Genomic DNA, 27,452 nt, shown 5'->3' with positions numbered 1-27,452 from the left:
TGATCACACCAGCAATAAGGCACTATATGGCCTCCAATCCAGCCTTATCTTTGATTGGTCTGAATGTCCCAGTTGTCTCCCTTATCTTTGATTCTTTCAGGTGTCCATCACTGCACCTAGCATATAGTAGGTACTCAACTTTTCTTGCTGCTGACAGTTAACACAATCTTAATGTGACCTGCAAATTTGATATAAATTTATGACTTTGGTTTGGCTCTCAGTAAACCTGCTTTCTCAATTCCAATCACTGTTTTGTTGTCTGACAGCAGATTATTTCCATTATCTATCTGTAGTCCAATGTATCCTAGAAAACACAGATGGAAATCCTGTCTTCAGAAAGTTTTTAGTCTATTGACATAATAAAGAACTACTTGGAATTCCTGTATCATACATGTTGCCTTAAATTGTATTCTAGTTGTTTCATGTTTATAGATTTTGTATCTCCAGTTAGAACAGTCTTCTATTTCTTTTTATTTCACATAGTACCTAGAACAGTGCTGGGCACTAGTAGGTACTTAGTAAGCAATGGATGGATGAATAACTGTCTCCTGTATTCACAGACAGAAAAGTGCTGTGGATAGGTGTGGATGTCAGATAGAGATGAGTTAGAAATCTAATTCTGAGAGCTATTAGCTGTGTAACTGGGCAAATTATGCAAATCCTTTAACCCTCAGCTATTCCATCCGTAAACTTGGATGATTGTACAACTGACTCTATAAGTTTGCCATGAGGATTAAATGTGATACTAAATGTAAAATGGCTGGAAGAGAAACTAGAATTTAGTATTTGAAAAATGTTAGCTACTATTATTATTATCAGAAGTGATAAAAACTGGGGCACTTGGGTGGCTCAGTTGAATGTTTGACTTTGGCTCAGGTCACGATCTCACGGTTCATGAGTTGGAGCCCTGCATCAGGCACTCTACTGTCAGTGTAGAGCCTGCTTTGGGCCCTCTGTTCCTCTCTTTCTACCCGCCTCCCTCTCTCTCAAAAATAAATAAAACATTAAAAAATAGAAGCGATAAAAACATACAAGGAAGAGAGAAGGGTAGGAGATGGGTGTTACTGGAGTTACTACGGCTGGACTAGAGGGTTAGCAGAATTTTAAAGAGGGTGGGAGTGGAAGTCAGTATAGTATAGTATAGTATAGTAGGGACTAATTTGGTAGTCAGGGAAACTGGGTTCTAAACCTGGCTCTTTCTTCATATACATAGAAGACCTTGGGCAATCCCCTCATCTTTAGGGACTAAATTTCCTCATTAAAGGAGTACATTAAATGACCTCTGAAATCTCTTCCCACTCAAACCAATCTGTAACTTGAGGAAAAACATTCTAAGGGTATTTCTCCCTCCCCCCCTTACTAAAAGGGACCTTAAGATCAAGAGATCTTGTGACTGATTTACAATCTGAGGTCCAGAGAGGCTATGAAACTTACCCCAAGATCACAGAGCAGTTGGTGGTGACTTAGATAAAAATCCCTACCTCTGAGTCCCTGTGCAGTGATGTGTCCTCTATATGATGTACAACTGGGAGACAGGAGAAGGTATAGCCCAAGAGACAGTTGCTGGGGTGGGGGAAATACAATGCAGGGCTTGTTGGGAGATACTATCACCAGATACAGAGGGACACTGCTGAAAAAGACCTTTGGTCCACAACTAAGAGTTTTAATATGATAAAGATAACTAGAAATCACTGGCAAGTAAAATTATTCCAATTTCACTTATTATTAAATGATATAGGGGTGCCTGAATGGCTCAGTCAATTAAGTGTCTGACTCTTGATTTTGGCTCAGGTCATGATCTCATGGTTCATGATTTCAAGCCCTGCATCAGGCTCTGCACTGGCAGTGTGGGGCCTGCTTGGGATTCTCTGTCTCCCTCTCTCTCTCTGTCTCTTCCCTGCTTGTTCTCTGTCTCTCTCAAAATAAATAAATAAACATTTAAAAAAAAGACATAGTAAATCTAGACAATATATTCAAATAAAGAAACTTAAACATGAACATGAGAGATAAATTAACATGGGAGCTTCCTAAACAAATGGCCAAAATAATAGTCTTATGGGTCCATATAATATTGGAAAGGTCTTTGGGGACCTAGAGTAATAGCCACCCTCCCTTTTTCTCGCCTGACCTTGGAATCACTCTACCCCAAACACTGAACTATGAGATTAAAGCAAAGTTCCTGGTATCCCCAAGTTCTCTCTGCCTTTGGGGAAGTAAGCAGGTATGAGGATGAGAGGGGGGACTATGGGAAGACATGGTCTCTTTGCCAAAGGAGGTTGCAGCTGCATCCTTCTGGCTGAGGGTCTTGCTTTTCTCTTGTCCTGGCCCTGCCTATCTAGGCCTTTTCACCTGCAGCTTCCACATGGGCTTTGTGATATTATCCATTTTCCAGTTTGACCCAGTATTCACAATTTACACTCATAAATATGACACATTGGGAAAGGACTGAAGGAGATGCTAAGAGCTACACAGAGAGAACACAAAGAACCAAGCACTGAGAGCAAGGGTCCAGAATAAAGTCTGCACTGAGAAGAAAAACTTCTGAGGATCTAAGGAAAGCCACTGAAGTGTTTATGGATAGGCTGAGTACAACAAATATAGAATGATGACTTTTTACATGTTTGGAATTAAATACATTGGACATCTCTGAGGATCCTTGAATAAAATGGCTGATTCTAGATCCAAGCAGAGAAAGTAGAAGGTTAGCCTGGAATATTTTGTGTCAGAAAACAACAAACTACTCAAAAATTGATAGAGATAGGTCAAAAAAACATAGGAACTGGCCTGAACAGTAAATATTGGCCAAATTTGGGAGGCCAATGCCTTATCCGTTAGGCGACTGAGGCTTCTAAATATTGGCCAAATTTGGGACAACTTGAGCACCAAAACCTAAAATAAATGTAATTGATTATAATACACTGAATTAAAAAAAACAATTAACAGTAATGCTCATAAAAGGAGAGAATAAGGGAGGAAAGAATATTTTTTGCAAAAAGAATATAAGCTAATACATATGGGAGGGATCACAGAATTAGAAAAGCCATTTATAACCCTCAACGTAACTAAGTTAACAGATGATGCATGATAAAATCACTAGGTGGAGAACTGCTGGGGAAAGGATATTTACATGTTAGCAGAATATCACCCCACAGGTTACTTATCAATTAAATGTGGAAAACACACCCTTATGATGGTGAGGCCTGGTAGATGCCATCTTAACTACATGATCAAATTATCATCACTAAGAATGTAACATTGGCTCTTATGTGCTCTTAGGATGATGGCAGTATAAAATACACAATACTGCCTGTGAAGTAGTTTTGCCAAAAGTCTTCAACTAGAATCTTGTCAAGGCTTTAGTCCTAAATTCTAGTTTATAGGATAGAGAAACACATTAACTAATACTATGAGAAAGCAATCAGACGAATGTAGAATGTGGACATTGTAAAAGAAAACTGTTCTGGATCCTTTAAAATATAAATGAGGTGAAAATCAGAGGAAGGGGAATTATCTGGATTGAAATTAGAAACCTAAAGAGATGTAAAGTACAACCCTTGTCAAATCCTAGTTAGAAAAAAGGAAAACAGCTATAAAATCATTTTGGAGACAATTAGGAAAATTTAAGTATAGATTGGATTATATATATATGTATACACATATATATATGTACATATATAGATAGTATAAGATAGTATTATAGAATTTTTAAAGGGATTTTTTTTTTAAGTTTGTTTACTTATTTGGAGAAAGAGAGAGTGCACACATGTGCATGCGAGCTGGGTTGGGGCAGAGAGGGAGAGAGAGAATCCCAAGCAGGCTCCATGCTGTCAGGGTGATGAAGGGCTAGAACTCACAAACTGAACCACGAGATCATGACCTGAGCTCAACCAACTGAGCCATGCAGGTGCCCCATTATAGAATTTTTTTTTAAACTGTGATAACAGTGTTGTGGTTTTGTTTTGTAGGAGAATATCTTTATTCGCAGGAGAATATGCTGAAATTCACAGGTGAAGTATGATGACTATCTTTCTTTCAAATGTTTCATCCAAAAAAAATTTGTCAATCAGTGTATGTGTAGAGAGAGAGACAGACAAAGAGAAAGCAAATGTAGCAAATGCTAGCCATTGCTGAATCAAAGTGGATAGTATATGAATGGTTTATTGTATCATTCTTTCAATTTTTCCATACATTTGAAAATTTTCAAAATAGAGAACTAAATTTCTGAAAAAATATTTGACAGTTAAAAAAATGCTTAATCTAGAAAAAGAGAAGCTCTTTCATTCCTAATCAATCCTGTTATTGTAATAGGGGCACATCTATGTCTCCCTCAGCCCCCACATGAATGGCAGGGGCCGTGACTCTTTTCACTATGGAACCAATGAAAGCAAGAATGTGGCGGTAAAATAAAGATGTTTTCTCTAAGTGACTCCCATTTTTCTCATGGAGCAGGGAAACCAAGCTCCCTCCTTCCAGGAAAGACCATGGAAAATCACAAGAAGTGATAATTCCCCAGCAAGTATACATTCTTTTGTTAATATGATTTCATGGCATCAAAAACAAAAACAACATGAAGAATTTAGTAAGTCCAGACACTAGCCCATAGCTTTCTAATCAAGCTCTACTAGGATGCATCTGATCCCATAGCCACGTCAAACTGTGAGCCTTCTTTACAGACTGGCCCCTGGTTCCTGGTTTCTCTATAGAAGAGAGGTCAGTGAATCTCAAACTGCCAAAATGGCAGATGGGCTTCCAAACTGAAATTGTTACTGAGAGTTTCGTGGAAGATATAGTAGATAGTATAATTCATAGCACACAGTAAAGAAAATTGAAATATGGAAAATGTACAAAAGAGAAAAGGCAAGTAAGTAGTTAAGTTTAGAACAATTTAAAATCTTTTTTCAAAGCAGATGATGATTTACTACAAGTTCCATGAGGAGAACCTAGAAATACGGGATACATAGTTAAATGGGGACTAGAAAAAAAATGTGAAGGGAAGGAGGACCCCAATAGCATCAACTTTAGAGCCACGAAAATGGGAATCCTGATTGTTTAAACCAAAGGATAATAACAAACCAAGCTAGTAGGGAGAAAATGAAATTAAAAATTTGACGTATAGATTTGAGGTTAAAAGTCGAGGTTGCAGAGAATTCACACTTCCATGTAGGCCCCCATGCTGCCAATAGAATACCAACCACGACATAAATCACCTTTTTTCTGTGAAACCAGGCACTGTTGAAAGAACATTTTTTTTAGCTTAATTATGTGGTGGTTAATTGCTTTAATTCTTACTTCATCAAGCTAATGCAGTCTGAACCTTAAATTTTCTAAGATGAGAAAAAATACAATTTGAAAATTGTATAAACAATTATACAATGACATAAAAAATCTCAAAGAAAATGAAAATTACATTTGATTAAATATGTATTTAGAATTTTCAAATTTATTTAAATAATAGATTAGAAGATGAGATTGTCTTGCTGGCTACTTTCTATGTTACTTGTTCGTCTGTTTATTTATTTATTTATTTATTTGTTTATTTATTTATTTATTTAAAGTTTATTTATTCTGAGACAGTGTGTGCAAAAGCAAGAGAGAGAGAGAGAGAGAGAGAGAGAGAGAGAGAGAGAGAGAGAGAGACACGATCCCAAGCAGGCTTCATGCTGTGAGCACAGAGCCCAACGCAGGGTTTGATCTCATGAATGGTGAGATCATGACCTGAGCCAAAATCAGGAGTCAGACACTTAACTGACTGTGCCACCTAGGTGCCCTTTGTTTTGTTATTTATAAGACAACTCACACTTTGTAATAATATTCTGAGTTATTTTTCAAAGCCATGTGGAAAAGGCAAGTGCAAAATGATAATATCTTTGTCCATTCGTCCACTTACTCATTCGACAAAATTACTGGGCATCAACTGTGTCCCAGCATGAAGCAAGGTGGTAAGGGTGCAAACACAATTACGGTCCCTCAAGGGACACAGCTGGTATCACCAACCTATAAGGTAACAGTACCATAAGGTGTTATAAGCATATTTTGAGAGAGAGTGATTATTTATCTTTGGGCCAAAGGGAGATGGCTGGTGGGTTAGGAAGACAGCACAGGGGATATGATGATTGTGCCAAGGATGAGCACATGTGTAGCAGGCAGTGGGAAAGTGTGGAAGGATGTTCTAGGCAGAGGGAGCAGCATGAGGAAAGACAAAATGGAAAACAGTGTAGTGTATGCAGATATCTGCAAGTGGTTCAGTGTGGCTTGGGTGACAGGGAGGTGCTCTTCAATGAAGCTAGAATAGAGGAGAGTAGGTTGGGGTGAAAATATGAGAGGTTCAGTTTGGATGTGGTTTTAGGGCCTGAGGGCCTCCAGAAGAGTCGCCAGTAGGCATTTTCAGGAGTGCAAGAGAGGGCCCTGGCCTAGCCTCACTTCAGAGAACCTGGTTGTGTCCCTCCTTCAAATACACCTCTACATAAAGGGCCAAGAGGACATCCTACCTAGAACCCACATTCCCTCACCCCTTAAGACTATTCTCTGTCCCTAGGATTACGGGATTCCTTGATCAAATAGCACTGACCCTGCTTCCCATGTAGGCTTCCTCCTCAGGTCCACTCTCCAAAGAGCAAACTGTATCTCTAGGGTGCATGTCTTAGGCCTTGAAGGATGGACAAGAAGCAACTATTTGTGGGGCTGTATATGGAGCCTACTCAGGACCACAGTGTCCACACAAGTGAATATGCAAGACCTCTCACAGTGTGGATGGAGCTGGCAGTGAGAAAAGAAATGGGTAGGCTGTGGGTTAGAGGATGGCTTCCTTATACTTCCACAATTTGGTCGGTAGGTTCAAGATTCTAAAATTGGCCATGGCTGTCCAGGTGATTATGAAAGTTTATCTCTCAAGGTAGAAGAATAGAACATATTCGTTTGTTAACTTGACTTACAACTTCAACATATTTAACATATGCTATATAAGCATGTTTGTACTCTTGACTGAGTCCACAAATGTTAGGGCCAGCCTGAAATACAATCAGGAGTTTAGGGAAGACTTTACCTCTGGCCATATTTGGAGGTCATCGGCACCTAGCGAATGCTATGGGAGTGGGAAGTTTGCTCAGGGCAGGTGTCAAAGTCATAAGGAAGAGAGCCATGGCTTAAATCTGGAGGCACATTACCCTTTAAGCAACAGGTGCAGGAGCCAGCCAAGGAACTTGAAACAAATTGCCAGAGAAATAGACGTATTATGAAGGGGTCATTCCCGAAGCCAAGAGAGAAGAGTATTTCATGAGGAATGAAATGGTCAACAATATGGACAATGTATGTAATGTGGTCAGCACAGTGGCTGGCCCATGGTAAGCACCCAATCATCAGTGGCTGATGTACATTAGTGAATGTACTAATGATGATGTCAATGATGGAGGTGGTAATGATATCTCTATTCCTCTATGTGTCTTCTTCCTGCCTCAAACACTTTCTCCTCTTTGTCCATCTCTACTCAAATCACTATTTATCACATTCTCTAGGATGTCATCCCCTTGCCCATTAAGTTGTCCTCCTACATGCTCTCATGGTCTCCTATGCTCATTCTTATCATTGCACAGTCTGCAAGTAATAGGCTACTGTTTTTATTGATTGAGTGGTCACAGTTTCTAGGGTGCCCAATCACACTGGTTTGCATGAGACTGTCTGGCTTTAGTGCTGAAAGTTCTATGTCCCGGGAAAACCTTCAGTTTTAGGCAAACCCTAGACGGTCACACGAAAATGACATCTCAATTTTTTTGAATGAGCAAATAAATAAAAGGCGGTATGTCAATATCAAAGCTAATGACTCTCAATTTTTCCTATGTATATGAGCATAAGCCCATGCAGGATGTTTTTTCCATACCCTCTTCACCTCAGTTTATCGAACTGAGGATGCTGTGGGTAAGACATTCTCATGACCTGTTTGGATTCCTGTCCCAGCTCTGTTTCGCCCCATAATCCTGGAAAAGGATAGCTTCACTTTCTCAACCAGAGCTCCTTATCCGATCCACAGAACAAGAAAATGATTTGAGTGCTATTTTCTCAATTCTCTCAAAATTGACATAAAACATGTGCCATTCTAGATGCATAGGAGAGAAGCTGATGCATACCTTGATGCCTTAGGGTATTTAGGGCTTAATTCTTTCACCTGTCAAGAATCACATAGGCCCTACAATCAAGAATGCTGCTCAGATTGGCCTCTGCACTTGTTGGTTAGCACAGTTGGCTGGAGGAGAGAAACTATGGGAAGGAAATATCAAAGGATGGGGCTTATGTTATCTGTGTTCTGCAAACTGAGGAACTGGGGCCTGGAGAGGAAGTACATTCTCATTTTCCCAAGATGGACAAAGGTAGAAAGCTGTGAGATCTCACCAATCAGGAAGGGGAAAAAGAAAGACAACCAACCGCCTCCTAGGCCTTGACGTGACAGTTGTCATCAACTTTGCTTCTCAGTTGGCAATTGCCAAAGTCAGGCTGCACTGTATGTCATCTTGTGGAAGACAAATGCTCTATAAATAAATTGACTTGGAACAGTCTCAAATACACATAAACCACAATGGCTTTAAATGTAAGTCTTGACTTTTTTCTCCTTTTCTTTCTCATCTTGGAGAGGTCAGCAAGGAAGTTTCTGCAAGAGAGGCCTTACTGAAATTCAACCTAAGAAACCAAGAACTTTCCTGTAGTCTCTTTCACACATGCTTCATTACCAAATATTTGTTTAAAAGCTTATTGATTCAATACCTACAACTCTAAGCATGCACCTATATATTACACTTAAGCTTTTGCTTGTTATACGTTATACATGAATCCTTTTAAAAATTCATTTTCTAGAAGAGGTGATTATTCATTTTGTCATTCAATTTCCTATCATTAAAAATTTCATATGTAAAATCATGCATGCTGACGGGGTACTGTGTGAAGAGAGAATATTTTTAGTGACTAAGCTGAGAGAAAAGATTGTTGATGGCTTTTCCATCTGAGGAAGAATCAGAGACAAATGTCTGAGGAATACCTTGAAAGACGTGAGAGCTACCAGAATGAACAGTACAGGAACCATGGCCTTAGGTCTGTGTCTCCAGCTTAGATTCTGAAGCAGAGGTACCCACTTTTAACTAACATTCTCAATGGTATTTCATTTGTGGGATAAAGTTAATTACCTCCCCCACCCCCGCCTCATCACATCACTACATTGGCAAGGACAGTAGAAGCACAGGATCCTGAGTTTTCATTAAATAGCCATTCATCTGAAAGGAAGGTCACAGTGCTGCCAATACTAATTGAAAGAGCACTTACTTTATGTCTGATTTACATGACTGAAAGAAAGAGGATCCATCCCTGGCCTAGTAAATACTTTTGATGGTATGAAGAAATGTCTAAATAGGCTAAAGGAGGTTAAATTCCACTGAAGCTTTCCAAGTATGTGCAGATAGCAGTTACAGAACATCTTGGTCTTGCTGGGCAAACTTCTTCTCAGTAGGCAAGATTTCACCTTGGCCTGCTAAAAATGCTGCTTGCTTAGGTTTCAAGGGTCCACATGCCTGTGCTTTTTACTGGGAAATTTTAAGGGTTTAATGTGGCCTAAGATTCTTCTGGACAGCAGCTCTACCAACAACCTTCTTGAGGAAATGCAGTCTGAGCATTAAACCCTAGTTCCTTCCTAACTTCCCAGCAACCCTCTCCTGTGCCTGGCGGGTTCTAGTAATGCCTAATCACTAGCAGCTCCTCCACCAGGCCATGCAATCAAATTGCATGCCTCTTGGCCTTTGCTCTGTTTTCTTTCATCTGGAACTTACTTCTCTTTTCTCCCTGCCTTTTGCCTGTTTCCTAGGCCATTTATCATAACAGACTCAATTTAGGAGTTATCTTCTTTAGAAATCCCTTTTGGAACCTCTGTGGTGCGCTAAGGTCCTCTCCTCTGTGCCTTGTAAACCCCTTCTATGGTAACAACTACACTGCAGTCAAATTGAACTCACACAGGTGTTCACTATCCGATTATTAAATGTTCCAGGTTATGAATATGCTTACTTATTTGGGGTGGGACTAAGGAGCTAATTAAAAAAATGCATGTGATAAAATACACATAAAATTGACCACCTTAACCATTTTTAAGTGTACAGTTCAGTAATATTAAATACATTCATAATGTTGTACAAATATCTCCACCATCCATCCTTATAACTCTTTTCATTTGTAGATATGAAACTCCATACCCATTAAACAGTAACTCTCCAGTCCCCCTGCCCCAGACCCTGGTAATCACTATCTAATAATCTAGTGGTAAGCCCCTAGTAGATTACTATCTGTCTCTGTGATTTTGACTACTCTAAGTTCCTCATATAAATGGAATCAGGGGTGGCTAGGTCGGTTAAGCATCCAACTTCGGCTCAGGTCATGATCTTGCAGTCCAAGAGTTCGACCCCACATCGGGCTCTGTGCTGACAGCTGGAGCCTGTTTGGGATTCTGTGTCTCCCTCCCTCTCTGCCCCTCCCTGTTCTTTCTCTCTCTCTAAAATAAATAAACATTAAAAAAAAAATGGAATCATATAGTATCTTTTTGTGACTAGCTTATTTCTCACTTACCACATAATGTCCTCAAGGTTCATTCATGTGGTGGCATGTTGTAGAATTTTCTTCCTTTTCAAGGCTGAATAACATTCCATTGTATGTATGTACCACATTTTGCTTATCCATTCTTGTGTTGCTTCCAAGTTTTAGCTATAGCGAATAACGCTGCCTTGAATATAGGCATACCAATAGCTCTTCAAGATCTTACTTTCAGTTCTTCTGGGTACATACCTAGAAGTGGAATTGTTGGATCATATGGGAATTCTCTTTCAATTTTTAAAGAGACTGCCATACTGTTTTTCCACAGTGGCTGTACCATTTTAGGTTCCCATCAACAGTACACAAGGGTTCCCATTTCAAGGAGTGAACTCTGACAAGTTTTTTTAAACGTCCGTTTAAATCTGAGAGGTTGGAGACACAAATGGGCAAATTTGTAATGAGGGTAAGGTATATTACAGTGACCACTTGGGTGCTTACCCTGTGCCAGAAACTTTAACATTTTACATTAATCTAATTTTCATATTATTCTAATCCTTACGATAAGCTTTTGAGATAACTATTACCTCCATTTTACAAATGAGGCTAAAGATTAAATGACTCCTCCAAGGTCACACATCTAACAAAGTGGACCAACACTTGCACCCAGGTCTGTCTCCAAACGAGGACCCTTTATTCCACACTATCAAGGGGCTTTGGGGGTGACTAATCCGACAGAATCTCGGAGAGGTGGTTTCTGAGTGACTTTTCTGGGAAAGGACCCCCTGGTAAGAAAGGCGCATGGCAAGTCTAAACGGAAGACCCTTTCGGATTAGTCTCGCAGCTAAGCAGCTGCATTTATCCTTACCTAGATTTTTATTGGTTTCGTGGAGTAAAATGGAAAACGTGTGACCTCAACGAGGCCGAGAAGCTGAGCGCGGGGTACAGGTTTCCTGGGGTCTTTCAGCGTCATTCTTTATCTGCCTAAGGTGTTTTCGCCTACCCCTGCACAAGGGGCGGGAAAGTGTGTGTGTGAGTGTGGGAGAGAAGGATGGGTGGAGGAGGAAGGTTCTCCAGCCAAGCGCAAAGGAAGCGACTCTGCCGCCTGGCGCAGTTGCCAGGACAGCGCGGCCAGACCAGCAACGGCAGAAGCCGCACCGCGTCCCGGCGGCGGCTGCGAGCTCGAGTGACGCATTGCAGGTACGAACCAGCCAATCGGAGGCCGGCTCAACGATTGTCGGACTACAAATCGCCACCACGATGCTCCTCCGCGCCGCAAAGTAGGGCCCTTCGAGCGCGACTCCACTGGCCTTTTAACGGGCTGGCTGGGAGTGAAACCCACTCACGTCATTCGTTCGCCCGCTTCCCTTTATCTCTTGCCTCGTCGAGTAAATAACAATGGATAAAGGAGTCTTGAAAAGAGTTAGAGAGGAGGGGGTTGGCCGGGACTCGTTTGCGATGTTCCGTTATCTGGCATGCGGCGGAGGGATCTGGCGGAGGGAGGTGTTTATGAGGCTCTGGGGGCGGAGGAGGAGAATTAGTCCGAGTAGGGCGAGCGAGCTGAGTGGTTGTGTGGTCGCTTCTCGGAGACCCGTAGCGCTTGCAGCATGGTGAGTGCGTCGCTAAGCTGCCGACGCTTGGCCTGAGGTGGGGGGGGGGCGAGATTGAAGCGAATTTGTGAAAGAAAGGGAACTCTGCTCCCCCACACCCATCAGGAGTGGTCTTTGCCAGAGAGATGGCGCGAAAGAGACTGGGGGCACCGCGGCGGTTGCGTCGCAGGTGCTCCCCCATCCTTATTCTCCTTAGGGAGGTGTCCCCCGGCGAATTGGGGGCTGGGAGCATTGCCTACGAGGCAGCGAAGCTCCTCAGGGGCTTGGCTGGGTGAGGATCATAGATCCGGGTTGAGGGGTAGCCCAGCACATGGTGGAGGCGAGAGAGTGGAAGGGCGGGGGGTGAGGGGGCAAAAGCCTCGGGTCTGGCATCCCGAAAGGTCAGTCCTGGGGTTGGATTCAAAAGCCCAACGGACGGTTAGTGCTGGCGCCAGGAAGCGCCTTTGTCCGCTTGCGGCCGCCATGCGCCGAGGGGGCGGGAGGGAGCGCGAGGCCCGGGGTGAGCGCCAGCGCCGCCGTTAGCCCGCATCCCCCGCGTGCCGGTGGAGGGGGGGGTGCCGGGGGCCGCGCGAGTGGGCGCGGCGCGCTGTGTGGGCTGAGCCGGAGCCGCGCGGGGAGCGGCCGGGGGGCGGGGCGGCGGGGCCGTGGCCGCCGCCCGCTTGACTCGGCTTGCGCCCCAGCTGCTGCGCTGGCACCTGCAGGGCTGCGGAGGTATCGGCCCGCGGCGCTGCGGGGCCCGCCGGTTGGGGATGGGTGGGGGAGGGCGGCCTCGACAGTTTCCCATCCCCCTCTGGTGGCGAGAAGGAAGCTCGTTGAATCCTGCTCTTTCCGCTCCATTTGGGCTCTGGGCCTTTTCCACCACCCCTGGCTGGACAATTGAAAACAAATTTTTTTTCTTCTAAGTGGCTTTGTCATTGAAATGAGCTGCATACCTGAAGTCTGTCGCATCCTTACAGTGCGCGTCTTCTTGTTAGAGAAAGTCATCAGCTCCAGCTTGGATCTGAAAGGCGTTTCCTGTTCACCTACGGAAAGCAAGCTTTGGGGTGACTGCGGTTCTGTTGAAAGTCGCTTTTATCCTCCCGCAGTAGTTGGAAAGAGCCAGTGTCTATATCCTATTCTTGAGTACTCACGTGCACTCCTAATGTCAAAGAACCACATGCACAGAATTGCCCCCGCTCCCACCCCCCTGAAAATGAGTCGTATTTCCTTACAGAAATTGCCAGACCATCTTAACGTGCAGTTCAATTCGTTTATTCAGTAATGGGTATCAAATACGGTAGTGATAACAAGAATATACCGAGCGCGGGGGAGCAGGGAAGTTTAAAAGTATTTTCCCGTCACTTGAGACCGGAACTCCTGGTTTTTTTCCTGTTTAAAAAAAAAAAAATCTAATGAGGGCGGTCATTTGCAATACCTATTTTGTGTTAACGTCTGCCAAGTGGTTACAGCGATGGGTGTGTCCAGAAGGCAAGGTGACATCTTAAGCAGGAGTTGGGAATTCTTGCCAACTGAAACCTCCAGCCTGTATGGGTGTGGGGCGAGGAGTTCGCCTTGGATAAACGAGTGATTATTTAAGTTTGATGCACTGGTTCTTTTGTGATTATTTTAAATTATTCCGGATTTGAATATACTAGTTGAATTTACTCTTCTAGGTGAAACAAAGTGTACATTATATGCATGTAATCAAGATTCTAAATTGGGTAAATTTTTAAAAATGTTTTCAAATGAATGGTAAAGTTTTTTCCTAATCAGTCTAGTCATTGAATCGGGAGCTCGAATAGATTTTCTTGGTAATGCATGCAGTTTGTTATGTATGTACGCTTTCATGGTCCTATGCCAGGGATAAGCTTTTGTAGTTCCTGTTTACACTATTGGTGCGTTCTATTGACCGTCATTGTTATGTAAAATTAATTAGGAAGTTGTCTTAAGGTAACTTCATAATTCTAAAACCTGGAGATTTAAAATTAGGACTCTTATCAACTTATAGAATAAAAATTTGTGTGGAAGTGGAATAAGATTGCTCCCATAGTTCTTGGGTTTGTATGTAGTTGATACATGGTCATTGAAAGGGCGGGGGATTGCTTTAAGAAGACTTGGGGCCCAACTGATAAGTAAAAGATATGAAGAGGTAGAAAGTTATTGTGCTTGTTTAAATAATCATTATTGCATCAATATGCAAGGACATCTCTGTTAAACTGAGGAAATCCACTATGGCCTTGTTAAAATATATAGAAGTTTCTAGATTTAGTTATAATGATCAAATTACACCTTTAGTAAAGACCCTAATTTCTGTGAAATAATTTGTTCTAGCGGTTTCTTTATATGATGCTACATAGTACTGTTCTGTCAGAATTATATGTTTACTAAAATAATTTAAAGACTATTTTGATATAGGTAAAATAAATACCCTGACTTCTGAAATGTAGAAAAAACTTAGTAAGCCTTTGTTGTATCTAAGTAAAACTTGGAATTAAGAGGAATGAATGAAAGCTAGAAGTTTGTGTTCCGTTTTACGCCTATGGATTTGTCTATTTATTCAAATAAGAGTTTTGGATTATTTTTAAGCTGCCATTCACTAGATAAGTTCCAAGAGTATCCATGTCTACTTTTGAATGCCACTTAGGAAATGTTTAGTAGGTACATAAAACATTCACTTTTCAGGTCACACATTAGTCTAGATTAGTGTTTCTCAATGTTTACAAATCACCTGTGGTTCTTCAAAATGCAGATTGTACTTCAGTAGGTCTGATGTGGAACCTGAGAGCGTGCTATGCCTGGAAGCTTTCTCTGTAGTGACCAGAACAGTAGAAATTCTATCAATTGTAGAAATAAAGGAGTAAGAACTAGTCATCTCTAGTGGATTGTTCTTCACTTTACTGAGATAAACATACATGTTAATGAACTTGAGTTATCCCAAAAGTAGAATTCTTCTCGTTCTTCTAAGAAAATGGCATTCTCCATAGACAGAAATAAGAACCAGGTTTATGTGCATGTAGTTGGAAAAGGCTTACAAATTAGAGTGCTAGGGAGTCGTGTATTTTTGCTTTTAGTAGGCCTTAATCTGAATGTTGCTGATAAAGTTTATTTTAAAAGCTTGAACTCTGGTTTAGTAGTAAATACAAAAATGTCTTTAAGTTTCTTGAAACAATGCAAGCAAAATCCAGGAGCACTTTGAAGGCTGAGTAACAAAATGTAATGGCCCCATGCCATCTTGTCATCTTTCTACCTCTAAGAAAACACATTCTTAGAAAAATTCACAAATAAGCTTTAAGGAATAAACTATCAAACAGAATGCCGAGTTACAATATAGTGCTTTTAATTGTAAATGGATGGGAAAAGTAAAATTAAGAAAAAAACTTCCATGTGGCAATAATACATTTTGAACTTAACTTTGTAGAAAGGATAAATTTTAAATAGGTATCTCCATATTACATGACAAGAGAAGCACACGTGCTTATGTATATTTTGATCCTCCAAAGTATTTCATAAGAAGTAATCTGGTAATATAGACTGGAGTTAAGATGACTGGTATAAAAGACAAAGTATAGCCGGACGAAAATAGACTTCAAAATACCTGCATATGATACAGTCTGTGAGATCTTTAATGAAGGCCCTGCTACTGTCTGTGACGAGATGATGATGCCATGCATGTCTGTCTGTGTGGAAGTTGACTATAGTCAGGTTCATATTTAACATTGTAGGTTTTTCGATAAGTTAACATAAGTAAAATAATTATCATTGAATTCTTGGGGCTGGCCCTTCACATAGTTTCTTACTGTGCACCATAACCTTGTAAGGTAGGTATTGTACAGATGAAATTGACTATGAGCAGTTGAGTAACCTGTCCAAGGTCACATGGCTATTAAGTGGCAAAGCTCTAGGATATTAGTCCAATGACTCAAAACACCATCCTTTTTTGTCTACTCTGCCCTTTCTTCATAAATGATAGAAATCCTGCAAAATGGGATCGGATTAGAAGTAAATCCTTCATAGTCTCTAACAAAGTAAACACCAAGTCAGTGGATTTACTGTGTTTTAAGTCTTACTCCATAGGGAAAACAACATAGGACTGATTTTATATCAGATACTTGGTGGAAGATTGGGATTTGGAAGGATAAAAGTTGGGGTTTTTTTCAACTTCTGCATTTGAGCTTAATTATTGCCTCTTCAATTTGAAGATACCAGACCTTTGGCTTTTTTTCTTTTTTTAAGTAGAAACCAGTTGAGTTTGCTTTGAGGTCAAATGAAAATTGTTGAGCAGGGAGAGAAACTTGCAAGTTTTCTGGGTCCTTCCCACATTTTGTCATGCTGTCCACTAGAAAAAGTGTGATGCTATTATTCTATATCAAGGTATTTTTTTCCAGAGCTGTGTTCCTTTAAAAGAGTGAAACCAGGCAGTGTTTATTCTTTCATACCAGTAAAAGAATGGATTAATCACAGAATGCTTGATTTCATATGGGTAAGGATATTAGAAGGTAGTTTCTTGTTCTGGCTTCTCAGTACCACATGGGTTGTTTCATGGGTTTATGTACTAGTAAGTGGTGAAATGTTCGAGGATGAAGGCCACATGAAGCACAAGAAGCCTTGGTATTTTTTAGATATGTTTATAAATTATGGTACTCTGCATTTAAAACTTAGAGGTATTGAGTATGTCCAACACCTTTTGTTTAATTCTGACTTTACTAGGTACTAATTTTGTACTCCTCCCAGAAATTTAACCTGAACCTCTTTCCCTATCTGTATGATAAAGAATGATACCAATACAGAGTTATTATGAAGATTGAATAAAAACCATGTATATAATGGACTTTAGCAAATGCCTGGGCATTTTTTTTTTTTTTAAGCAAAAATAAGTAACTCCTCTCAGTGTTAAAAAAAAAAAAATCACAAACCTTAGGTTCACTTTGGGGTTTTAAAAGTCCAGAGAAAATGGATAGCTGGATTTAACATTTAGTAAATAATGTAGTTCGAGTGGTTAGAATCCTGGATACCCTGCAGTTGCCTGCCAGGTGAGGAGAAGTAAAAACTGGTAGCTTTCCTGTTGCCTCAACTAGGACAGCTTGGAGTTTTATCTTTATAATAGATGGGATTTTCACTTAGGTTTTTTTTTTGTTTTTTTTTTTTTTGTTTTTTTAAGGTTTGGAAAATCCTTTTCATGTCCAAATGATGTGTTTAACCTTTTATAGGGATAACTTTGAATGTAGTCCTTGGACATTATTTTTGGTTCAATGGACATTTCTTCTAATAGTGGTTTTCATCTAACAGAGGAGGTGAGCTTAAGTTTAGGTATCCTAATTTTGAGAAAGGAAATAATGTTTTTGTTGGATTCTATCCTTGCTTTAGAAGAATAACAACTCCATTTAAACTCTCTAGTATTCTAGTATGCCAAATTGCTTTTTTCCCCCCTCAGTTTTTGTGAAATTTGGACTTCAATATGTATTCTGAAATAATAGCTTGGTTTAAATATTAAACTTGGTCAAGACACTTTTCATTTTTCACATGCATTTTCTCTCTCTGTTGCTCATACTAAGGAATGTTAGACTAAATGCAGTTTATGGTACAAGGTGAAACTTGAAAGTTTTAAAACTTGTTTCTTAATTTAACTGCTAATCTGTATACTCTGAAGTCACTTACCTATCTCTGTGATCTCTTTGTAGGCTGACCAACTGACTGAAGAGCAGATTGCAGGTAAGAAATAATAAATTGTACCCATTAGATTTCATTATAAAGTGAATAGCCAACCTCAAAATAAGTTACTTGTATGAAAATTCACTTTGGGGGTGCCTGGGTGGCTCAGTCGGTTAAATGTATGATTTCGGCCCAGGTCATGATCTCACAGTTCGTGAGTTCAAGCCCCTCATCGGGCTGTCCACTCTTAGCACAGAGTGCGTTTTGGATCTTCAGTCCCTCTCTGTGTCTGCCCCTGCCCTGCTCGCATTCTTTCTCCTCTCTCTCAAAAATGAAGTAAAACATTAAAAAAAATTATCACACACACACACACTCACTTTGCTTTGCTCTATGCAGTAGGTAGTAACAAATGAGTGTAATGTAACATAGTAATTGAATCTGCTTTGTCAAATGAGAAGGTACGCTTGCCTGTGAAAGATGTATGGGGCTAACCGTAAATAAAGGCAGGTTTTTGGGGCGCCTGGTTGGCTTAATCGGCTGAGTCTGAGACTTGGACTCCGGTCATGACCTCACAGCTGGTAAATTCGAGCCCCGCATCAGGCTCACTTTGGGTCAGCCCACTTTGGGTCCTCTGTCCCCCATCTCTTTCCGCTCCTTCTCCACCTAGTGCTTTCTCGCTCAAAAGTAAACATTAAAAAAAATTTTTTTAAGGCAAGTTTTTTGGCTATGTGGGTATATACTTTGGAGCTTGGTGGTGGTGGTCTTTGTTTTTCTTGAAGATTATCTTTCAGACATGAATTCTGGGTAGTTTTTAACACTGCCAACTCCAAACTACTCTTCACAAGAAGAAAAGAGCCAAGTAGTAATTATCGGTAACTTGAAATGTTGAATCAGGATGGGAACATTGAATTTACCCCAATTTAAAGTAGCTAATATTTTAACCTTAGAATTGCACATGGGATCAATCTGAGATAACCATTATCTCTAGAGAAAGACTTAAATCCAAAAGTTAATCATTCTGTTTTACAAATGTGTAATAAGTTGAATTTTGTCTCAAAGAACAGTAACAGCTATTGAAATGAGCTTTTAACTCTTGCTATGGCAATAAGTGAAATTGTTACGTGAAACTTGTCATGTTGTCTTTATGTGATAACATTAAATATTGGTACTTTTGATTTTATTCTAACACTTTGTGATGGCTGGTTAACATCAAAATGTTGGAGAAACTAGCAAAAGATTTTTTTTTCTTTTTAATTCATTGTAGTGTTAAAATGCTTTTCAAACTCTTCCTTTACTTTCTTCAGACTTTATTAACACAAGTATCAAGCAGTTTTAACTACCAGTTTTCCTGGTAGGCAAGAAGTTTGAAGTGTTCCAAATCGCTAAAGCATTTTTTTTTTTTTAATGCTAGAGAAAACTGAGAAGCCCAGTTGGAACTCCACTATATATCCCATTTAAAGTAAGCCCCCACCAATGTAAACACAAATTTGGAGGACCCAGAAATCACTAGTCTCCTCAAACATTCATCACAAATACTATTTCATAGGACTGTGTAGAGTAGAAAGCTCCTTAGCATTAAGGACCAAACATATAAGTAAGTTTTATTTTTACTTATTGTGTGAATTTGACTTAAATCTGAGAATTGCTTTCTGGGATTGATAAATTGCATGTACTGAGTGCTGAAGCAGTCAAGCAGAGCTTTGGAAATAGTTTCTTTGTTCATTTATATTATTTTAAATGTGTCTGTGAAATGTAAATTACTCTAACGTAGTGTTGTTGTTTTTAATAATGTCTCCTTTAGGATCTGAAGGGCTAAATAATATTTCCGATCTTAAATTCTTCTCTAATACATTTACCTCCCTGTCTGCCTTTCATTTCTTGGTATTCCTAGTCAGATAGTTATTCCTGCTGTATATAACACAGCATGTTCACTTTAAAATGTATCATTTAAGGTATCTGTCACATACCTGGTGCTCATTATTGCCCTCCCAACCACACATACAACTAATTATCAAAACAAAATACTTTGTTTCTATTAAATAGATGAGGATCAGTCTTCAAAGACTGATAGCATTTTCATAAAGAATTCTAGCAGTAGTTCACTGGAGCATTCACTTTAGGATAAATGTGGTCTTTTCATTGACTTTCATCATATAATTAAATTTCCAGTGGGGATGGGAGAAAATCTATTTTATATTTTAGATTCTGTTCCTACCCTGCATTTTCCTAGGCTTTTATTTATTTTTATTGTTCTGTTTGTTTGTTTATTTTGAGAGAGAAAACAAGCAGGGGATGGGCAGGGAGGGAGGGAGAGAATCCCAGTCAGGCTCCACACTATCATGACAGCACAGAGCCCGATGTGGGGGTTGAACTCCTAAACCACGAGATCATGACCTGAGCTGAAATCAAGAGTCAGGCGCTTAACCAGCTCAGCCACCCAGGTGCTCCTTCCTAGGCTTTTAAAACCATTCCTTGGACCCCAGGTTTAGTGAACCTTTAGAGAAGCCAATGCTTTTATTCTACTAAAATAAAACCCTGTGAGATCAGGGACCTTTTTGTTGCCTCTTGTATCCCCTGTGCCTCCCACATAGTAAGGACTGAAGAATGGATACACTTTAAACATGTTCCAGAACACCATCTACTATATCTTAAGAGTTATTCTGCTTCCTTCAAAAATCCCTTCCTCCTAATTTGATTGTTTTAATGTCCACCTTTGAGGTGGAGGCAAATTATTTTCTTTATCCTGATAAATTGTAATCACTGGGAGCTAGTAACATTTTAGAGTCCTTATCAAAAAATGAAATGCTAACAAGCTTAATAAATAAATCAACATTGAATATACTAAGGTACTTTTTAAGCTATTTTTATCTCCATATGATAACCATTACTACTTCAGATTTGTTTAGAAATTCTAACAGCAAATAACTTAATGTAGAAAAAGCATGTTTGTTTAGGTGAAGTTACTGGAATTGTTCACATTACCTAGTCCTAAAAGGCAATCCAGAAGAGTCCAGTGTGACCTTACTAACAAGTTAATTTTGTTGAATGACCCTGCCGTGATGTCAGTTGTTGGTGTTTGACATTTAGGGGACTAATAAGAAAAACCTAACAAGAATTTTTCTTTTTTGAAGTTCCAGTGTAGGGGTAAAACTTACTTGATAAAAATAATAATCTTAGTTTACGTAGTGCCAACAAAAGTCTGATACATGCCCTTTGTGAGATTAAGTTCAGAATTTTCTAAATACTTGGAAGATGGTAAACAGGCATTTGATTTAAGTCATTCATGGGAATTTCTGTTTAGAATGGTGTACATCTATACATAAAGGTAATTTTCTTGTGACTTAAGTTATTAGATGATAGATGCCATGTGTTCAAACCCTAGTAGTTTATGCATTTCTAGTCAGTATTTCTATGTCCTGCTTGGGGAAGGGGGGACAACCTGAGTAAAATGGAAATGTCTTCAAATTCTACTACTTGTGGGATTTATTGATCTGTTTTTGTCATTGAGTCAATCTAGTTAATCTATTGTATGCTAATTTTGTAAAAATCAATTCTTTGCCACTAAGCTTCTGAAACAAGGGGAGTTTGTCTGAAAACAAACAATATTAAATGGAATGGATTTGTCTTGTTACTGAATGTAGTAAATTACCCAACTAGTCAGTGATAACTTGGTCTAAAGCTAAACAGTTAAGAGATTTTAAGCAGAAGAAGGTAATGTAGTAATCTAAAAAAGTAGTAATAGCACCAGATAGTTGTGTGGGTAATTTTATTTTATTTTTTTTTTAGTATTTATTTTTGAGAGAGAGAGAGAGTGAACACAGCGGGGGAGGGGCATAGAGAGAGGGAGACACATAATCTGAAGCAGGCTCCAGGCTCTGAGCTGTCAGCACAGAGCCTAATGGGGGGGCTAGAACTCCTGATCTGTGAGACCACGACCTGAGCCCAAGTTTGATGCTTAACCCACTGAGCCACCCAGGTGCCTCTGTGGGTAATTTTAAATAAAGAATCCAGTTAGAAGGCTGTTGTAATGGTCTAAGCAAAAGATGACAGGGCCATGAAACAAGATAATGTCTTGTAGAGATGTAAAAGGAATGAAGCAATGTTCAGAGGGAAAGAGTTAAAAATGTCTTCTGCTTGCATTCCTAGGGTTGCTGGGGAATATAGAATTCTTTTTTGTAAGTCTTACTTGGGGTCAGCCAGGGGCGATGTCTTTTAGGAAGTCCAAAATAAAGGTACTATAGGGTGGGGAGGGATACATTCTAAGAACCAAGTGGATGCCTGAAACCACTGACAGTACCAAACTCTAGTTTTTCCTATGCACAAATACCTATGATACAGTTTAATTTATAAATTAGGTTCAATAAAAGATGAACAACAGTAACAATAATAACAATATGCTGTAATATAAGTTAACATGAGTGTGGTCTCTCATATAGCATATTCACCCTTATGATGATGTAAGATAATAAAAGTATTGTGTGATGATATGAAGTGTAGTGAATGAGGTAGGCATTGTGATGTAGTGTGTTAGGCTGCTATTGACTTGACAGTATGCCAAAAAGATCACCTGTTTCTGGACTGCAGTTGGTGTTGGTAACTAAAACAACAGTGAAAGTGTGGGTGGGGGAACTACTGTATTATGTTAAGGAGAGAGACCAGTAGGCTAAAGAAGTCTTCATTATAAGTGGGCATCAATGAAATGGCCAGAGAGAAGAAAAGGGATAAGAAGATTGGTCATATCTACATGTGAGAGAGATAAATGGGAGCAAGAGCCTTTGACAGTGTAAGGTAGGAAGTAAACTGAAGTACTGTTGTGAAAGCCAAGAGAAGTTTAGAATTTTTTCAGTGTTTTGGATGCTGCAGGAAAATGAGATCATCTTTTTCTTGACACTTGTCAGACATAGCTCTGAGTGCTTTATGCTTATCAATTAAATTCATAAACTTAGTAAGTCGGTTCACTTATTCCTGTTTAACAAAAAGGAGGAAGCTGAGGTAGTAACTTAACTTGCCTAAGGTTACATTACTAGTAAGTAGCAGAGCTGATATTATTTAACCCAAGTGGTTGAGTTCCAAAGTCTGCTTTTTAGTTTCTATGCTATATGGCCTCACATACTTAAGCACAGTTGTTCGATTGGGCAACTAGATCGTTATTGGTAGACTTGGCATTTTCAACTGATGAGTGGAGCTGGAAGTAATTGTAATAGTGGATTCATAGAAGAAATGTGAGTGATGGTGCTTCCCAACATTGGGGGAAGATAAGGGCAGGCACCTAAGAGAAAATACAGGATTTGAATTTAGTTTTATTTATTTTTTTTTAATGTTTGTTTATTTTTGAGACAGAGACAGAGCATGAACGGGGGAGGGTCAGAGAGAGTGGGAGACACAGAATCTGAAACAGGCTCCAGGCTCTGAGCAGTCAGCACAGAGCCCGATGCGGGGCTTGAACCCACGGACTGCGAGATCATGCATGACCTGAGCCGAAGTCGGACGCTCAACCGACTGAGCCACCCAGGCGCCCCTGAATTTAGTTTCAAACTTAAGACACATGATATATGTTAATGGTGATATCAGTGGAAGAGTAGTTGAGACCAGTGAAGAGATTATGATGGATTGAAACTGGGAGGAGTAGGACATGGGATTATATAAGAGGGAAGCACACTATTTCTTAAAACATGTCAGGTACACATTTTCAAATGGATAGATATTTTGAGGGAACTTAGCGCTGTGAAATTTGGAACTGCTTTTGGATTTGCGTGCTGATGGGGTCTGATACCTTTTTAAAAAGTACCCTACCGGAAAATACTGGTTTTGTTACTAACTCATTTATATGATCTTGCATTACCAAATTTAATCTCTGCTTTAGTTTATAAAATAAATGATGAAGCCAGGTATTCTGGACTGTTGTTCCAACAGCTTTCTATGTAATCCAGTGGTGAGTTAAAAGGAACATAATTTCACAAGACATCTTAAAGATCTAAGATAATATATTTCACTATATTAAAAGTTTGGGATATTATATATACATATATAAATTTTTTTTTTTTAATGTTTATTTTTGAGAGAGAGGGAGACAGTTTTCCGAAGCAGGCTCTGCCCTGATAGCAGACAGCCTGATGGGCCCGAACTCATGAATCCGTGAGACAATCTAATTGACTGAGCCAACCAGGCACCCTTGGGATTTTATATTCTAAATAAAGGTCTAAATTATCTTTGTTTTTAGTAATACAATACTTAGCTAAAACTAATCATATCTTGATCATCCTATTGTTAGTATCATTATAGATTATTTGGTGATAGTTCCTTAGATCACAGAAAAGGAAACTAGCCTATTGCATATTGTTCTGAAGTTTAAAGTTTTTTTTGTTCTTAAATTAGTAGGTTCTTAAATAGGCTTAATTTTAACTTGTGAGGATTACTTCAGACAGAATGCATATAGTTGCTCTATGGAAACACATGCTAGCTACCATAGTCTTATTTTTCTATTTGAAGCTTCAGTAGAAAATAGAGAAGCTTTGATTCTTTCAATCCAGAATAATTTTGACTCTTATCTGTTCTCGATATTGGAGCTCTCTCTGTAAGATTTTAGGTGAAAAAAATTGCTGATAGGTCAATATGAACAACATATTGGTATGATTAGCTAAAGATGTTTGAAATATCACAGGGTCTTCCCACCTAATTCTTTAGGAATCAAAAGCTGATTTCAGGTGCTACCTCCATATATATCTTTGCTTTTAAGAATTGATTAATTGATTTCATTTAGGAGGTTACTTTTTATTGTTGTTAATTTGTACATTTGGATTGGTCTCTCCTTAAAACAGAATTCAAAGAAGCTTTTTCACTATTTGACAAGGATGGTGATGGAACTATAACAACAAAGGAATTGGGAACTGTAATGAGATCTCTTGGGCAGAATCCCACAGAAGCAGAGTTACAGGACATGATTAATGAAGTAGATGCTGATGGTAAATTTTTTTTAATTGGTTTATTTGGGGAGGGGGAGTCAAAGAGGGTTATTTAAATCCTATTGTAATATTTCAACTAAACAAACCATTTCAGGAAATGGCACAATTGACTTCCCGGAATTTCTGACAATGATGGCAAGAAAAATGAAAGATACAGACAGTGAAGAAGAAATTAGAGAAGCATTCCGTGTGTTTGATAAGGTAGGTATTCAAGGATTGGATTTGTTAAATTTTGAGGATGACTCTTGGCAAGAAGGCATCACTTGACTTTGGAACTAAGAAATGGTGATTTCAGTGTAGGCTATCCTGCTTTGTCCTCCGTGACCTTTAATTTATAGTTCAACTATAGATTGTTTTTAGTTGGTATATATTTCTAAAGTGTATTTTTTTCCCTATGAGTCTGTAATTTTACTTATTTTACTAAATTTTTTCTAGGATGGCAACGGCTATATTAGTGCAGCAGAGCTTCGCCATGTGATGACAAACCTGGGAGAGAAGTTAACAGATGAGGAGGTTGATGAAATGATCAGGGAAGCAGATATTGATGGTGATGGTCAAGTAAACTATGAAGGTAAGTCTTTCACTACCTCCTTCTGCACTTTGATTTTAAGTTATAGATGTTTGTTAGGTATCTGATAGGTCAAAATTAGGGACCTCCCCCCCTCATAAAGATGATAAAATGGGCTTTTATATTTATAAACCTTTAGCTTTTCAGAGTGTTTTCTATAGATTAGGCAAAAATCGTCACCTGAGAACTTTTTTAGAACGGTTTACTATTGGTCCTATCCATATACCTAGTGTCTCTACATTTTAACAAGATTGCTGGGCAATTTCATATGCACATTAAAGTTTGAGAAGCACTGTACTGCAGACTGCTGAATTGATCTTTGTATAATGATTGTAGAACAGTTTGAAAACCTTTAAAATTATTTCAGAATCCTCAAAATGAAATTAAGGTGACTTTCCTTCATTGGATTTATTTTTCCTCTAATTCGCTTTAGTATAAAACTGTTTACTTATGCTTCCATTCAAAATTACCATGTTATACCAAACTTAAGAGCAAGAATGCTTCTATTTACAATAGCTTATTAAAAGCATTAATTTGGTTTATTGGCTAATGATCCTTAGTAATTTTAGTTTATGGAGTTCCAGCCTTGACAGTCTAAGTAAACTAGCTTTCCTCTGTACCATACGGTATTTTTGAGGAAAGAAAGGGGAAATGGAGACTGTTCAGATATTGAGTAATAAGATTGGTTTTGTCAGTCTTTTGCCATTGACACTTTTTGTGTGCTTCTTCTTTTTCAGAGTTTGTACAAATGATGACAGCAAAGTGAAGACATTGTACAGAATGTGTTAAATTTCTTGTACAAAATTGTTTATTTGCCTTTTCTTTGTTTGTAACTTATCTGTAAAAGGTTTCCCCCTGCTGTCAAAAAATATGCATGTATAGTAATTAGGACTTATTCCTCCATGTTTTCTTCCCTTATCTTACTGTCATTGTCCTGAAACCTTATTTTAGAAAAATGAACAAGTAACATGTTGCATGTGGCTTACTCTGGATATATCTAAGCCCTTCTGCACATCTAAACTTAGATGGAGTTGGTCAAACGAGGGAACATCTGGGTTATGCCTTTTTTTTAAGTAGTTTTCTTTAGGAATTGTCAGCATGTTGTTGTTGAAGTGTGGAGTTGTAACTCTGCGTGGACTATGGACAGTCAACAATATGTACTTAAAAAGTTGCACTATTGCAAAACGGGTGTATTATCCAGGTACTCGTACACTATTTTTTTGTACTGCTGGTCCTGTACCAGAAACATTTTCTTTTATTGTTAACTTGCTTTTTAAACTTTGTTTAGCCACTTAAAGAAAATCTGCTTATGGCACAATTTGCCTCAAATCCATTCCAAGTTGTATATTTGTTTTCCAATAAAAAAAATTACAATTTACCCAACTGTTGCTCTGAATCTGAGTCATTTAATTAACTTGAGGTCAATTTTGAGAATCAAGTGGGGTGGTTTTTACTTAGTATAATTTAGATGTTTTTATTTGCTTGTTTTTACTCTCCAGATTGTGTTTAGTTTTGCAATTATGATACTTCCTTCACAAGGTTTAAGTGAAAGATTAAAAAACTTTTTGTAAGTGTATGTAACATGGGAACTGGCATAATGTAGGTGTTTAGTGTTTCCTTACTTTTCAACTTTGGCATATCCACTTGTCCATATTAACTTCATCCATGCAATGATTTTTTAAAATATTTGTTACAAAAAACAATCCAAAAGAAGGGGAGGGTGTCATTATGCTTTTACTTCTATTTGCTAATGTTTTATTCATAGTGCTTTTTCTTCTTCATAAGGCAAAAGAGAACTTTGGGTTGTCCTGCCTATCTGCAACATGTTTTACAAAAAAGTTATCTTTAGGAGTGGATTGGCACTTCTGGTTTTAGTTTTTGCTTGCTTCTAAACCATTGCTTTCTCTATAATCTTAAGCTCAAAAAGTGGTTATCAGGGTTTGTTTGTTTGTTTGTTTTAGCTACCTTTTAAATACTTAATGCAAAATTCCATAGTAAACCAGAGCCAAGATTAAAACATTAAGTATAATTGTTTTCTGATTATTGTAGCCACAAGGTTTATCTTCCCAGGGGGTTAATTCATTTGGCAGGCTATTGCCCATCTTGGACTATTTCAATACCTTTATTCTACCA

General features: G+C 38.9%; 1 protein-coding gene across 1 annotated transcript; it reads left to right on the top strand.

Moving 5' to 3' along the window:
- The first annotated feature begins 12,029 nt into the window (after nt 1-12,029).
- On the top strand, nt 12,030-26,702 carry CALM2 (calmodulin 2). Its single transcript, XM_015074709.3, has 6 exons — nt 12,030-12,161; nt 17,819-17,849; nt 24,608-24,751; nt 24,846-24,952; nt 25,187-25,322; nt 26,057-26,702. The coding sequence occupies exons 1-6, from the start codon at nt 12,159-12,161 to the stop codon at nt 26,083-26,085; spliced, it is 450 nt and encodes a 149-aa protein (XP_014930195.1). The 5' UTR covers nt 12,030-12,158; the 3' UTR covers nt 26,086-26,702.
- Nucleotides 26,703-27,452: the final 750 nt, after the last annotated feature.

The sequence above is a fragment of the Acinonyx jubatus genome, chromosome A3 (assembly GCF_027475565.1).
Source record: "Acinonyx jubatus isolate Ajub_Pintada_27869175 chromosome A3, VMU_Ajub_asm_v1.0, whole genome shotgun sequence".
Lineage (NCBI taxonomy): Eukaryota > Metazoa > Chordata > Mammalia > Carnivora > Felidae > Acinonyx > Acinonyx jubatus.
The sequence above is the reverse complement of the archived record's forward strand: the minus strand, read 5'-3'. Positions and strand labels throughout refer to the sequence as shown.

Coding starts and splice junctions, on each gene's coding strand:
- CALM2 (XM_015074709.3), top strand. Junction 17,850..24,607: donor GACTGAAGAGCAGATTGCAG/GTAAGAAATAAT, acceptor TCCTTAAAACAG/AATTCAAAGAAGCTTTTTCA. Junction 24,752..24,845: donor TAATGAAGTAGATGCTGATG/GTAAATTTTTTT, acceptor AAACCATTTCAG/GAAATGGCACAATTGACTTC.